Below are 12,590 nucleotides of genomic sequence, written 5' to 3' on the forward strand. Positions count from 1 at the left end.
AGCAAATCCATGCCCTCACGGGGTTTGCATTTTAGTAAGGAGCTTATAGTCTACTTTTTAAATTTAATTTTAAGGAAGAAAGAATATCTTGTGGTAGATTAATATTTAACATAACAGTTGTGGGACTCATAATTATCAAAAAAATTGAGTAACCATTTATGGATTAATTGCAGAAATGTAGATGTATCTCTAGTTTATAGGAGATAACTAAAAAGAATACTTTCTTTTTATATTTGGGAAAATACTTATTTCCAAAAGAGTTATTCTGTTTATGATGATGCTATAGAATTGGAGAAAAGAGTAATCAGTCCCTTGTTGCCTACAGGCAAAGTATCGAAAATTATATTTCATGTTTAAGTTTATGTTGTGATGAACCAAAGAAGCTTTTGATATAATTGCTGACGTAAGCTTGGTTCCAAAAAAAAAATGAAAAACAAACAAAAATTGTACATAAGGTGGTATATTAAAAGGAGGGTAAGGTTCATGGCAAATTTATGTTGCCAGGTTGTTGCTGACATAGTATTTTTGAATTAGAGTAGCCCTGAAATAGCAATATTTTGTTGAACTCTTTGGCACTAGGAGTTGATATGGGGCCAAGGCCTTTTAAACAAAGAAAATAGGAAAATTCCAGGAAGAAAGGTGTTCTGTGGCCATGGAAATTCGAGTTAGTTAAATTATTTTTGGCAGTGAAATGGCTACGTAAACTTTATTTTTGTCCTAAAAATTAGTATGTTGAAAGCATCTTGCTCCACCAGTGTCAGTGGAGATAATGCTAGCTTTTCCTATTCAAGGACAATTAGAGTTAACAGCACCATTAGCCATCAGTGATGGGGGGTAGAAATTATTCGTTGAAACCTTTATTTACTTTTGGACCATTTACTTGAGCACCTAGTACTGTACCCTGTAACCTTGGAATAATCCAGCTATAAGAAGACAACATCAATACCTGTTTAATTAAATATATGAACATTAATGAATCCTTCTAGAAAGAAATTTTATTGTGAGCTGTATTTTCAGCTACATTGGCCAAGCTCTTTTAACAATTACATTGTTTTTTTTTTTTTCCCCTTCAGTTTAGTTTTTCCACTGTATTCACATTTAAAATCAGTTTCCATAGTGACATCTGGTGGTGGTTTTGGAATCCTGGAGAGTATGTTTGGAATGATAAATATTTTTACTTAATAGCTTCGAATTTCCAGCTTCTTTCAAATTTTTCGTCTTATTAACTTTTCCTGAGAATGTCTTCATTGTATTCTTGAGATTGGTAGGCTAGCATTTTCTTCTGTAATGTTTCATTAAAGCCAAAGACATGATTTCTTATAACATTGCTGAGGAGTGCATATAGCAAGCTTGTGTAAACTTCTGTGCTCAAAATATATAATATACAATTCACGCAGCAGCCTCCCTACCTTGTGTACTGCTTGTGCATAGTAACCTTGTGATAAGAAAGGTGTCGTGTCCACGTTCTCCTTCTCACCAGCTTTTCCTCTTAGAGCATTGGTGATCTTCTTATTTGACTGGAGAGAGTTCTCTGGACAGCCTGGGCTGCCACTTCTCTTTCTTTCACAGCCTGAGCTTACATGCCATCTGATTGCATCCTATTGTTTCAGAAAGTGAAAGTGGAAATAAAAAATTAGATGGCAGAGAAAGAAGGGAGCTGAGAGAAGGGAAGATATTTGAAGACGGGGGAGACCACAGAGAGTTTATGTATGGATATATATGCATTATGTATGTGTGTATGTATATGTGTATGTGTGTGTATATATATACACATATATGTGTGCTGAAAAAGATGTGGTGTTGTGGATGTATGTTAAAGAGACATATCTTTAAAACTAGAGCTTAAATATGTATAGTTTGAGTTCTTTGAGAATTGTTTTAGGAAAAGTGAATTAATAACCCAGTGTGCAAAAAAATAGTTACTGAAAGTTGGTTGGTAGATGATCATGGATTGAGAAAATAGGATGAGGTAGAGTTTTGAGAATGAACACAGTAGGTTGATTTACTTTCACTGATGGCTTGGAGCCTAATTATTGTTTTCCTGTATTTAAAGATACTGATTAGAAGTCTTCATAATGAAATTTTGAACATTTTTCTTTTACGAATTAAGGTAACTGCTGAAGTTACAGAAGAAATCTATCTGTAAAGGCTAGTTGTGGCTTTATGAAGGATCGGGAATCGAAGGCCGATCAAGTGTAGGAATAAGGACTTGTAGTGACTAAAATAATAAATAGATTCTGGTCAGACGTGTAGATAGTTGGTATATTGGTCGTCTCAGAAACCAGAACCCCCTGTAAAGCATGATTGGGATTCTGATAAGTTTGGGTTAAAGAGGTGCCTCACTCTGGTGTCTAAACTTTGCCTCTTTCGCTTCCTGAGTTAGGTGAATTATTTCAACTTTAAGAAAAAGAGAGTTGCAACTGAGGATGTCTAAGGGATTGCCAGTCTGCAATGAGATGCTAAGGCTAGGTCTACAGGTCTTTCTTCACAGATTATCTAGATGGTTTCTATCCTTTCCTGGACTTTTCTGCTCTTCCTAGATTCCAGATGGGAGCTCAGTGTAGTGCTTTATGCCTGCTTCAGAAGTCTCTGCCTGGGAACCATGGGAGGATAGATCCTGTGATAAAGCAGACGGATTAAAAAATAACCTTCATATATATGTTCTCTCCTTACCTACTTTATGCTTTTAGAATGGTGCTTAGAATTAGAATCTGCAGTCAGAATAATACTCAGGCACCAGCCCCTGAACCTCTGTGACCAAGCAGAAGCCTTAGATCCTCTCTCTTTTATTGTCCTTTAAGTATGGGGAGGATCCCTATTTCAGCAGTTGAAAACTCCTTGTAGCTTCTCATCATGGCAGTAAGCGCTCTGCCCTCCCCGCCCACCCCCTGCCCCCCGCTGCCGCCCTGATGTCCCCAGAATCCTTGGTGTGACAGTGATGCTGTGGCAAATGATGACAGTCTAGCTTGATGGCGAAGAACCTGAGTTCTGGAATCAGACTGTTTGACCCAGATCCCAATTCCATCAAGTAACTAACTGTTGACGGTGTGGCTTTGTTTCTTAATCACTAAAGCTTGGGCAAGTTGATTACTTTCTCTAAGCTTCTGCTTCCTCATTTGTGAAGCTAGGATGAAAATCAAACAGTTCTGTGTTCTTTAAATGATTTAATGCATATAAAGCACCTAGTGAAGCCCTTGGCATACAGTAAATACTTGTATTAGTAAATATAAATATAGTAAATTTACTTGTATTAATATGAATTTGAGCATTTGGGTTAGAAGAGATTATTCAGTATGCCGTCCTTCCCCTTTGGCCCTTCTTATAAATTCACTTTATTTTATATAAGCTATATTAAATAATTTTGTTTGTTCTTTTACAAGGGTATAATAATTAAAATACATCAAAACAAACATCTTAGCAGTCACTATGTGATATAAATATATAGTCCATGAGTTAATGAAATATGAACATCTGAGCATCTCACTTACACATATTTAATATTTAAATTGTTAATTAATACAGTCTTCATTTTCTTCCATATTTGAGTAGAGCCACTTTGCTGTTTCACTTTTAACCTTTATTAATATCCGGAGATTACCTGAGATTCAGGAACTTCCCCTCCCAACGTGCCTAGGGGTTCATGCAATGAAGGCTGTGGCTGTTCCCCAGCTGCCAGGTTGACAGGGAGAAAGGGGCAGTTTCCAACAGAAAGCATCCCATACACTACGTTCCAGACACTTACAGACCAGATTCAAAGTGGAATTCGATGGGAAATAAATAGCTGTTTTGTCTGTGACTTAAACCTCCTAATATATTTGTATTTTATATTTTTCCCTTCTACCGTGACACAAGAGAAAGCTATTATATATGAATGAACATTTAATACACTCCCGAATACTAAGGTAAAAATATGGACAAAATATGAGATTTGACTTGGCTTTTCAGTTTTCACATTAAATTTTGTATACTTCACTTTTGTCACACTAACAATAGGACTGACAGGACTTTGCTGACACTGAAGTCACGAGATTCGTGATGTCTGAACTCCAGCTCTGCCATTTACTGTGAACCTGGGAAAGTTTCTTGTCTCTTAATCTGAGCGTTGTATCTGTGATATAGGTATAATAATACAGATGTAGACAGGTTGGATATAAAGATTAAATTAGGTAATGAACGTAAGACAGTTCTTATAGTGCCTGGCATGCAGTAAACTGAACAAATTTGTTTCCATAATTACTGTTGTCATTAAATGCCTACAAATCACAGTGAGGGGGACATAATTTTAAAAAGTGAATAGCAGCATGAAGTGTTTGAGGATTAGAACTCAAAAGAGGTGAAGACAAGCACCATGTACCTGTCTTCTTGACATTTTCTAATAATACTAAACCTGTCAGTTGAATTATGTTACATTTTAATGAAACGGCAGAACACGAGAAGAGAATATATATTCATTTGTTAATATGTAATCCTAGGAGAGAGAACGTTCTGTATTTCCTCGCAGCCTTTGTATCTGTTAGTTAATGGGACTGATGAAAAAGAGAAACTGGAAAGGTTATTTTCCCTTGGTTACTAAGGACTCTCTTCTTTCAGGTTAAAAATGTATTATTTTACTAATTTAGCGGATAGATTGAGGGCATAGCCTGTGTTTGGACTGGGGAAAAAAGGGAAAACATGTTTGTTTATCTGAGTTGTCTCTGCTGCATAGAAAGATCAGTTAGCTCCTTTTTTTTTATGAGTTCTAAGGCTTTATTCTGTTTTTCTATGAGTAGTGTTATGAACCCATTTATGATTTTAAATCTTTGCGTACTTAAGGTAGTTAATATGAGAAGATCTCATTTGTTTTGAATGTTAGATAATTGTATCTAAGACTCCCAAAAAGGTTTATGACTTATAAACAGGAAACTTAGCTAAATATTAAAATGTGAAATAGATTATTATAAAATGAATGTTGTTATTCAGAAGCATTATAATTATTTACTGTTGCTTCATTAATTCTTAGCAATCCTTCAAAATAGAATTGTATTAAATGAGAAACTTCGATGATTCAAGAGTTGTAGGATTTCCAGATTCCAACCTGGACCATGGCATTGAATCCTAAAAATAGCACTCGTTTGGAATGATTAATGTACAAGAAAAAAAATACAGTGATATATTTTGGGAAAGCCAAAGAACAAGATTAAACCTCTGAATAAAATGGTGGGGTTTGCCTAAGAGAAACAGCCATTTCCACTGTTCATCATCCCGGGAAGAGGCTAATCCTGGGAGTAAGTAAAGTTTGACTGATTGCAGTGGTAGGGTCAAAACGTTACACTCTAACCCTCTTTTTTTGTCATTATATAACTCTATCTTTTACTAGTTGACATAAGAAGAAATGTGTCCTACTTTGGGTCCCAATTGAGGACTCTTCTGTACCAACCCCTAGTTAAGATATCTAGTCATTTTTGTTTATTCATTTAATAATTATTAGGCTTTGGGTAAGGTGCTGAGTACACTGGTATTCAAGAAAGATGTGCCCTTATGGAGCTTGTAGTATAAGTGAGAGAATTCATATTTTTAGCACACTGGTTGTGTTGCTCTTTGCTTAAGGTGGTTAAAAGAAACTGAAAGTTCAGTACACAAGAGACCTGAACAGTCTTTTATTGTGGACTTGGAAAGGCTATACTCTTTGTTTCATAGCCACTGTAAAGGATGTATATACGAAACTAAGATGTCAGAGGAGTGCCGTCCAAACCCCTTTGTCTGAACTGTAGCAGGGATCAGATGAATGCATTGTGGGAGGCAGGGGGTGCTAGACTGTTTGGACTCAGAGCTGGGCCATAGCTCCAGTTTGTTCCTGGCTCCCTGATTGACATCTAGGGAAGTCAACAAATGTCAACCTACCATAAATTTCATCCTTGGAAAAACACAGTATGGGGCCATTAGATAATCTCTTAGTTCCCATATATCTCATTGAGTTATTTCGAGATTTAAATGAGATAATATTTGTAAAGTGCTTCACATAGTACCTGGCACCTAACGCTAATAATAATAGATACTTTAATAGCCAATATTCCGTACCTAGACCTGTTCTAATCATTGTGTATTAGTTCATTTAATCAACCTATGAAGAACATACTGTCATTCTCTTCATTTTATAGGAAAGAAAACTGAGACACAAATTAGGTAAACTTTCTCAAGATCATGTAGCTCTAAGTGACACATAAGACCTCAATCAGTTATTTAGGTTGACACTTTCTCAAAGTGGCATTTTGTTGTTGTTGTTGCTGTCGACATGCTACTTCATGTTTTTCTTCTTTCTCTCTAGGTGTTATAGAGACTTCAGATCGACTGGACCGCGAGTCAACCTCCCATTACTGGCTAACAGTCTATGCCACTGACCAGGGTGTTGTGCCTCTGTCCTCATTTACGGAGATCTACATCGAGGTCGAGGATGTCAATGACAATGCACCGCAGACATCAGAGCCCGTTTATTATCCGGAAGTAATGGAAAATTCTCCCAAGGATGTATCTGTGGTCCAAATTGAGGCATTCGACCCAGACTCTAGCTCGAATGACAAGCTTACATACAAAATCACAAGTGGAAATCCACAAGGATTCTTTTCAATACATCCTAAAACTGGTACGTATTTGTACTGCTCTAAGAAATATTGTTTATACTCTCCAGATACAGGGAAATTTAAGAATTTTAATCATTTGCTGCTTTTCTTTAGTTTTTAATAAATTATTTCCTTTTGAGTTATTCAAAATAAGCCTTTATTGCCAGATGAAAATTTAAACCAAACATTTTTTTTTCCCTTTGAATTTGCTTTTATAAAGCTATTTTATGATTTTGCTCATTAGTAGAGTTCCACTTGCAGGTTAAAAAGCAAATCATTGTTTCAGTAATAGCTCCTAAATTAGTGATATATCTTAACCTTACTGCAAATTCTGCTGCTGCTAAGTATTCCAATTTTTATGAAGAATATCAAGAGTTTATTTTACAATTCATAGTAGTTTTTTTTTTTTTTTAATGTTTAGAATTTTTCCATAAAGTAGCACTGTGTCTGCAGGCAGTAGGGGATCAGGAGTAAACAGTTTTCAGATTCAGAGCAGTTATTTTCTTGAACTGATAATTCAAGTTTTCCTTTTAACTGTTTTCACCTCTCCATCTCTGATCCCCTGTTTCTGAGCAGATAGCATCTTGGCTCCAAAGTCCTCTTCTAGAATCCATATAAACTTCTCCTAATCTTTGTTCGTTTATATTGGATGATGCATCTACTTTTTTCTTTTTCTTTTTTTTTTTTCTTTTTCTTTTTTCTTTCTTTCCTTATTTTTACTTTTTTTTTGTTTTTTTATTATTTTTTTTATTACTTTTTCTTAATCCTTGGTTTGTTTTTTAATTATTTCACAAAAAAAGAGGTTCAGTTTAGCTGTCATTTGTGTAGTGAAAAGTTAACTATCATTTATGCACTGAAAACTTCCTATGTGAAATATTTTGCTCTTCGGTTTCTTGATTATAGAGTTAAAACAAAGAATCACCTTATGACATTGAGAAGACAGTTTATTTGTAGGAAGATAAAATTTCTCATCAAATAGATCACTGGCCTTTGAATCCAGGCATTTCCATGATTCAATACTTTTCTGTAGAATCTAATTAGGAATTCTAAAGAGAGAGATTTACTATCGTTTACATACCTCTGTCATGTCTTTGCTTATTATGTCTTTCCTTATTCTAGAGGAGCTTGCCTTTTTAGTTACTGGGTTGTCTATTTGATATATGTCAAGGAAATAATATACAAAAATCAAAATTAAGGAGGCATTCTCCACTTCACTATCACTCTTTGTTATCCCTTTTATATACCATGTTTATTTCCTAATTTCCTTTGTTAAACTTAAAATGCAGCAATTCTTAAGGTGGAAAAAGGCTTGAGTTCAGTATTTGTAGACTATAATGCCTGTAGAAAGATACCTGATAGAGATCATGGGTGAGTGTAATATTTTGTCTCTTAGAAAGCATGTTAAAATGTTAGTTTTAAACTTCTTGTCAGTATATTTCAACCTGACATTCACAGAGAGTCTGTCTTTCTTGATATTTAAAAGTAAACGTAAGTTCAAGATTGATGTTGAATGTATTAGGATTTTCTTTTGCTTCATTGATTTTGAATGTATTAGGATTTTCTTATGCTTTAGCTCTTTGGCCAAAACTGATGTGCTGCTCCTTTGAAGTCTTAGAAAACCAGTAATTGATTATTAGGAATGTTTGAGCCATATGAGTTTAATTATATAAGAGAGAAATAGGATCTGAGCATTTTTTCTTTTGGAAGTGTTAGGGGCAGGATGTAGGACCCTGGCCTACAAAAAAGAGCTGGAATTAAGAAATTATACAAGAACGTGAAGACTTGAAGCAGCATCTATAAATGATTAAGAAAAGGCTTGTTTAAGCAGTATAGTCGTATACTCTTTACTGCACAAGTAGTAACGAAGTTCAGCCTTCTTTATTGTGAAATAAAATGAAGAGAAAAGCAAGAGCTAAAAAGTTAGACACTATCAAATATAAAAGAAGAAAGATTAGAAGTTTATTAAAATTTCAAAGGAGGATTTCAGAGTCAAGTAACTATTTGCATGAAAGTGGGGCAGGGGGGCAGGGGGCCAGTGTCACAGGCCTTGAGAAACAAATCGAGAAATTAAAGCCTTTGAGGTGGTAATTCAAGAACATAACTAACCCCCCTTTTAAAAATTGTTTGATCAACTAGACTTTAAAATGTTTTCATTTTTCTTATGTCTACTCTCTTTTAGATTATGTTAAGTCCTCTGTAAAGAGACAGGCAAGCAAGCAATAAATGGTCTTTTGAATATCTGAACAAATACTACTAGACATAATGTGTAGTCAAAGAGGAGGAGAAAGAGACTTAGAAAATTATGTATGTTAGAGCTATTGTGGGGAGCCTTGGAACCTACGCTATCTCTGGGGCCTCTGAAATCATGATATTCCTGCTGAGTTGTTATGTCTTGTGGAAACATGATTAATGTGGCATTGCCACTCCCCTTTGCATCTCCCTGTTCCGACAACTCTTAGGAAGCGATGTCTGCAGAGACTTCTTCCTTATCATCAGAGAGAATAAATTCCCCCTAGTAGTCCACAGCCAGCTCCCAAACCCCAGGGTGGGAAGCACATGCATCCTGCTGACAGAAGAGCAGAAGAAAATTCATAAGGATGCATAAAGAATTTTTATTTTCTTATGAGTAGAAGGCAGATAACAGTGGAGAATAACTACAATTAATACACAGGCATATGCGTTGTGAAGTATATTATAGATTATGATTAGTAAAGAAGTCTAATCACTCTACGAGTCAGGAAATAACCGTTTTTCTAGGTCAAGATCAAGAAATAACCATATTTTAGAATGGGCAGTGTTAAAGAATATAGTAAATACATCTTCACAAGATCTGTCTCTAGACAATTACCTTCCCCCAACTCAGCACAAAAATTTCAAAATTTGGGCATGATCCTCAGTGTCCCAAGTATAATGCTTCAAAGTTTACATTTTCCTCAAAACCTTTAAAGCAGACTTATTTTTAATAGGTAGGTCAGTATTATTGGAGGCCAGATTGTGAAAGCTGATAAAAGGCAGTCTGGTAAAAGAAAGTTCCCGTGATTTTGCTGACCCATAACACTACCTGGAGACCCTAAATCATGTTACTTAGTAATTAATGGCTGAGTGAGAAAATCACTGGGCTGGAAATGAAGATATCTGGGCAATACTGAGGTTTTATCTCTGTAATCTTGGAGAAAACTGACTTCCAGGTCCTTATATTTTTGTGACTAGTGATGTTTTTGCACTCCTGTTAAGAGAAAGTCATTTATGGGAAGGATGTCACAGCCTCTTCCAATTGCATATGTGACATTTGTTCTATAAACTATACAGAAGATAATCAGGGTTTTAGTAGATTAATTGATGTGTGTGTCTCTCTTGGATAAACAAATTCGATCAAGTAAAGTGAGGCTAACTTTACTTAACTTTACTTGGAGAAAAACTAAGGACCCTGATGATTATCAAAATGTCCAGCAGGCTGGAGAAAACCCGAATTCATTGCCATTCAGATCATTTGTTTATGCATCAAGTATTTACTGAGCTTCTGTACTGTATACAGTACGTTAAGAGGTGCTTCGGAAGTTTGTAGTCTACATGAGTGAAAGAGGAAAGAGAAATGGATGGGTACAAGATAGTATGGGACAGGCTCGAATACACAACCCCAGAGGAAGTGAGCAACAGACTGATGTGTGATGAGTGTAATGAGGAGGATGAGGTCTTGGAAAAGTGACTGGGCTGATTTTGAAGGTAGTAAAAGTGAATGGATGGAGAAGAGGTCAGAGATGTTGGGGGACATTTTGAAGGAGTGGTGAGTTAGTGGCTGAGAGATAAAGTTAGATGAGTGTATGAGAGAATGGCCACACTTGATGGAAAACCTTAAATACCAGAACAAGGGTTAAAGGATAATATTTATGCTATTTTTATAAATAATGACCTATTTTCAAGTCTCCATGCAATCCCTTGGACCATTTTGTATACACATAAATCAGATGACCTCACTAAGCCATTTTGGAGAGGAGGAAAACATCTTCACAGTACTTTTTTCTTCTTTTGTCATAGTATGCCAAAATATTTAAAAATCAAAACAAAACCTTCCTAGGACTGGGTTTGATGATCTGAATTTCGGGTATCAAATGACAAGTTTAAATGAATATTTTTTGAATGGTTTTTATCTTCTCGTCAAAGTTTTTGTGCTTGATTAAGGTGCCAGGAACTGTCTTTTGCATCTCAAATGGTTCTTAAGTTTATAAGTGGAGTGATGGGGCGCTTTTCTTTTTCAGAGTATATGGGCAAAAAGAGACTTGATCTCTTTCTCTTTTCTGGTACACTTTTGTTGACACCAGAATTTTTTATAACATTTTTTTCATTTATGTCCGATATCGGTTAGGGTAAATTTGCTTCTTTTAACATAAATGATGCAGTTGTTCAAGGTGGGAGACAGATAAGAGTATAGAATGTTAGATTGTCTGAGCCTTGACAGCTCCAGCCCCTGCAGACAAATGCGTCACAACTTGGTTTGCGGTATGTCAAGGACAGAGAAGAAGAGGAGTTACAAACAATGGGGACCAGTGTGTGCTTCACAGATTGCATTATCCACCAGTAGCCTCAGGAAACTGAAACCTTAGCAAAGTGTTTTTTTGTTGTTGTTTTTTTTTTTTTTTTTAGTTAAGGTTATCAATTTGAGCTTTTGAGGAGTGATATGCAACTTATAACTGGCAAATAATTTTGAATTGTTACTTTTTAGGTATGTGCATGCTTTAGAAAAGACCATAGTTTTATTCCCTTATCTGTATGCTTGGTACTTTCCATGTTTTGGACACAAAGCAAGTATTGCTTATTTTTATTATTATTATTGAAATATAATTGCATACAGTAAATTGCACATTTAGCTATACAACGTAGCTATACAACTGTGAAACCATCACCACAAGGAAGCAGTGAACATACCCAATACTCGCAAAAATTTCCCCTTCCTTCTTTGTATGCCATCCCCCGCATTCCTCTCTGCCCCCATCCCCAGGGAGCCATTCATCTGCTTTCAGTCCGCATACATTAGTTTACATTTTCTAAATGTATTTCTTAGATAAATGGACACACAGGGTCTGTACTCTTCTTTTTGGTAAAGCTCCTTGCACTTATCTTATTTACTTCTGAGATTCGTGTATGTTGTAGTGAGTACTAACACTAGTACATTCCTTTTTCTTGCTGTATATCTCTAGTACAGATACATTACAATGTGTTTATCTAGTTACCTGTTGATGGACATTTGTGTTCTGGCCGCTTTTTGGCTGTTACAAAAAAGCTTCTATGAACATTTGAGAATAAGTCTCTGTAGACATAAACTTCCATTTCTCTTGGATTTTACCTAGAAATGAGTAACTGGAAACTATCTCAAGGCAGTAGGTCTTACCTGCTTTGTTTCTCTCCTCTCAGCGATCACCATCTTCCCTTGCTTGGTGTCTAGTGTCACATAAACCATTATTTTATTATTTATTTCTTCTGGGTTTTTTTCTTTGTTTCATGTTGGAGGGTTAATCTAATCCCCTATGTAGAAGTAGAAGTTAAATTATTGCTTTTTAAACTGGAAAAAAAAAATGCTTATGTAACTTTAGAACTGCCATAAATATAAATATAAGTATATATATACTATTAAGACCTCATTTAATATATAGCATGAATCTTCTTTTTTGTGTTTTTAAGGAGTAAAAATTAATTTCTAGATATTTTAAACAGAAGCTTAGCAACCACCTGGGTATGTTTCTAGAGTTTGTAGACATGTAGATCACCATATACTTTTATCTGCAAAATTGTGTCACTGTATTGTACATAAAGCCCAGAATGATGATCAAGTTCTGGCTGGTACTCCTTCCTCAGAACACCATTATCAGTATGTTCTGTCCATCAATACTGGATAGTAGATGTGTGCGTGCGAGCCTGTGTGTGTGCGTCAGCATGTGTGCATGCACGTGCACATATATGGTAATGCATTAACAGTACACAATTCAGGTCCTGTTCAGT

The 12,590-nt window shown here is 35.6% G+C and overlaps 1 protein-coding gene across 1 annotated transcript in view; it reads left to right on the forward strand.

Moving 5' to 3' along the window:
* The window catches only part of FAT1 (FAT atypical cadherin 1), a 110,038-nt gene that overhangs the window by 34,940 nt on the left and 62,508 nt on the right, over nucleotides 1–12,590 (forward strand). Inside the window, 1 exon segment of the mRNA XM_023532878.1 lies at nucleotides 6,305–6,619. Coding sequence (XP_023388646.1) covers nucleotides 6,305–6,619 — 315 coding nt within the window.

Source organism: Pteropus vampyrus, unplaced genomic scaffold (assembly GCF_000151845.1).
Source record: "Pteropus vampyrus isolate Shadow unplaced genomic scaffold, Pvam_2.0 Scaffold92, whole genome shotgun sequence".
NCBI lineage: Eukaryota > Metazoa > Chordata > Mammalia > Chiroptera > Pteropodidae > Pteropus > Pteropus vampyrus.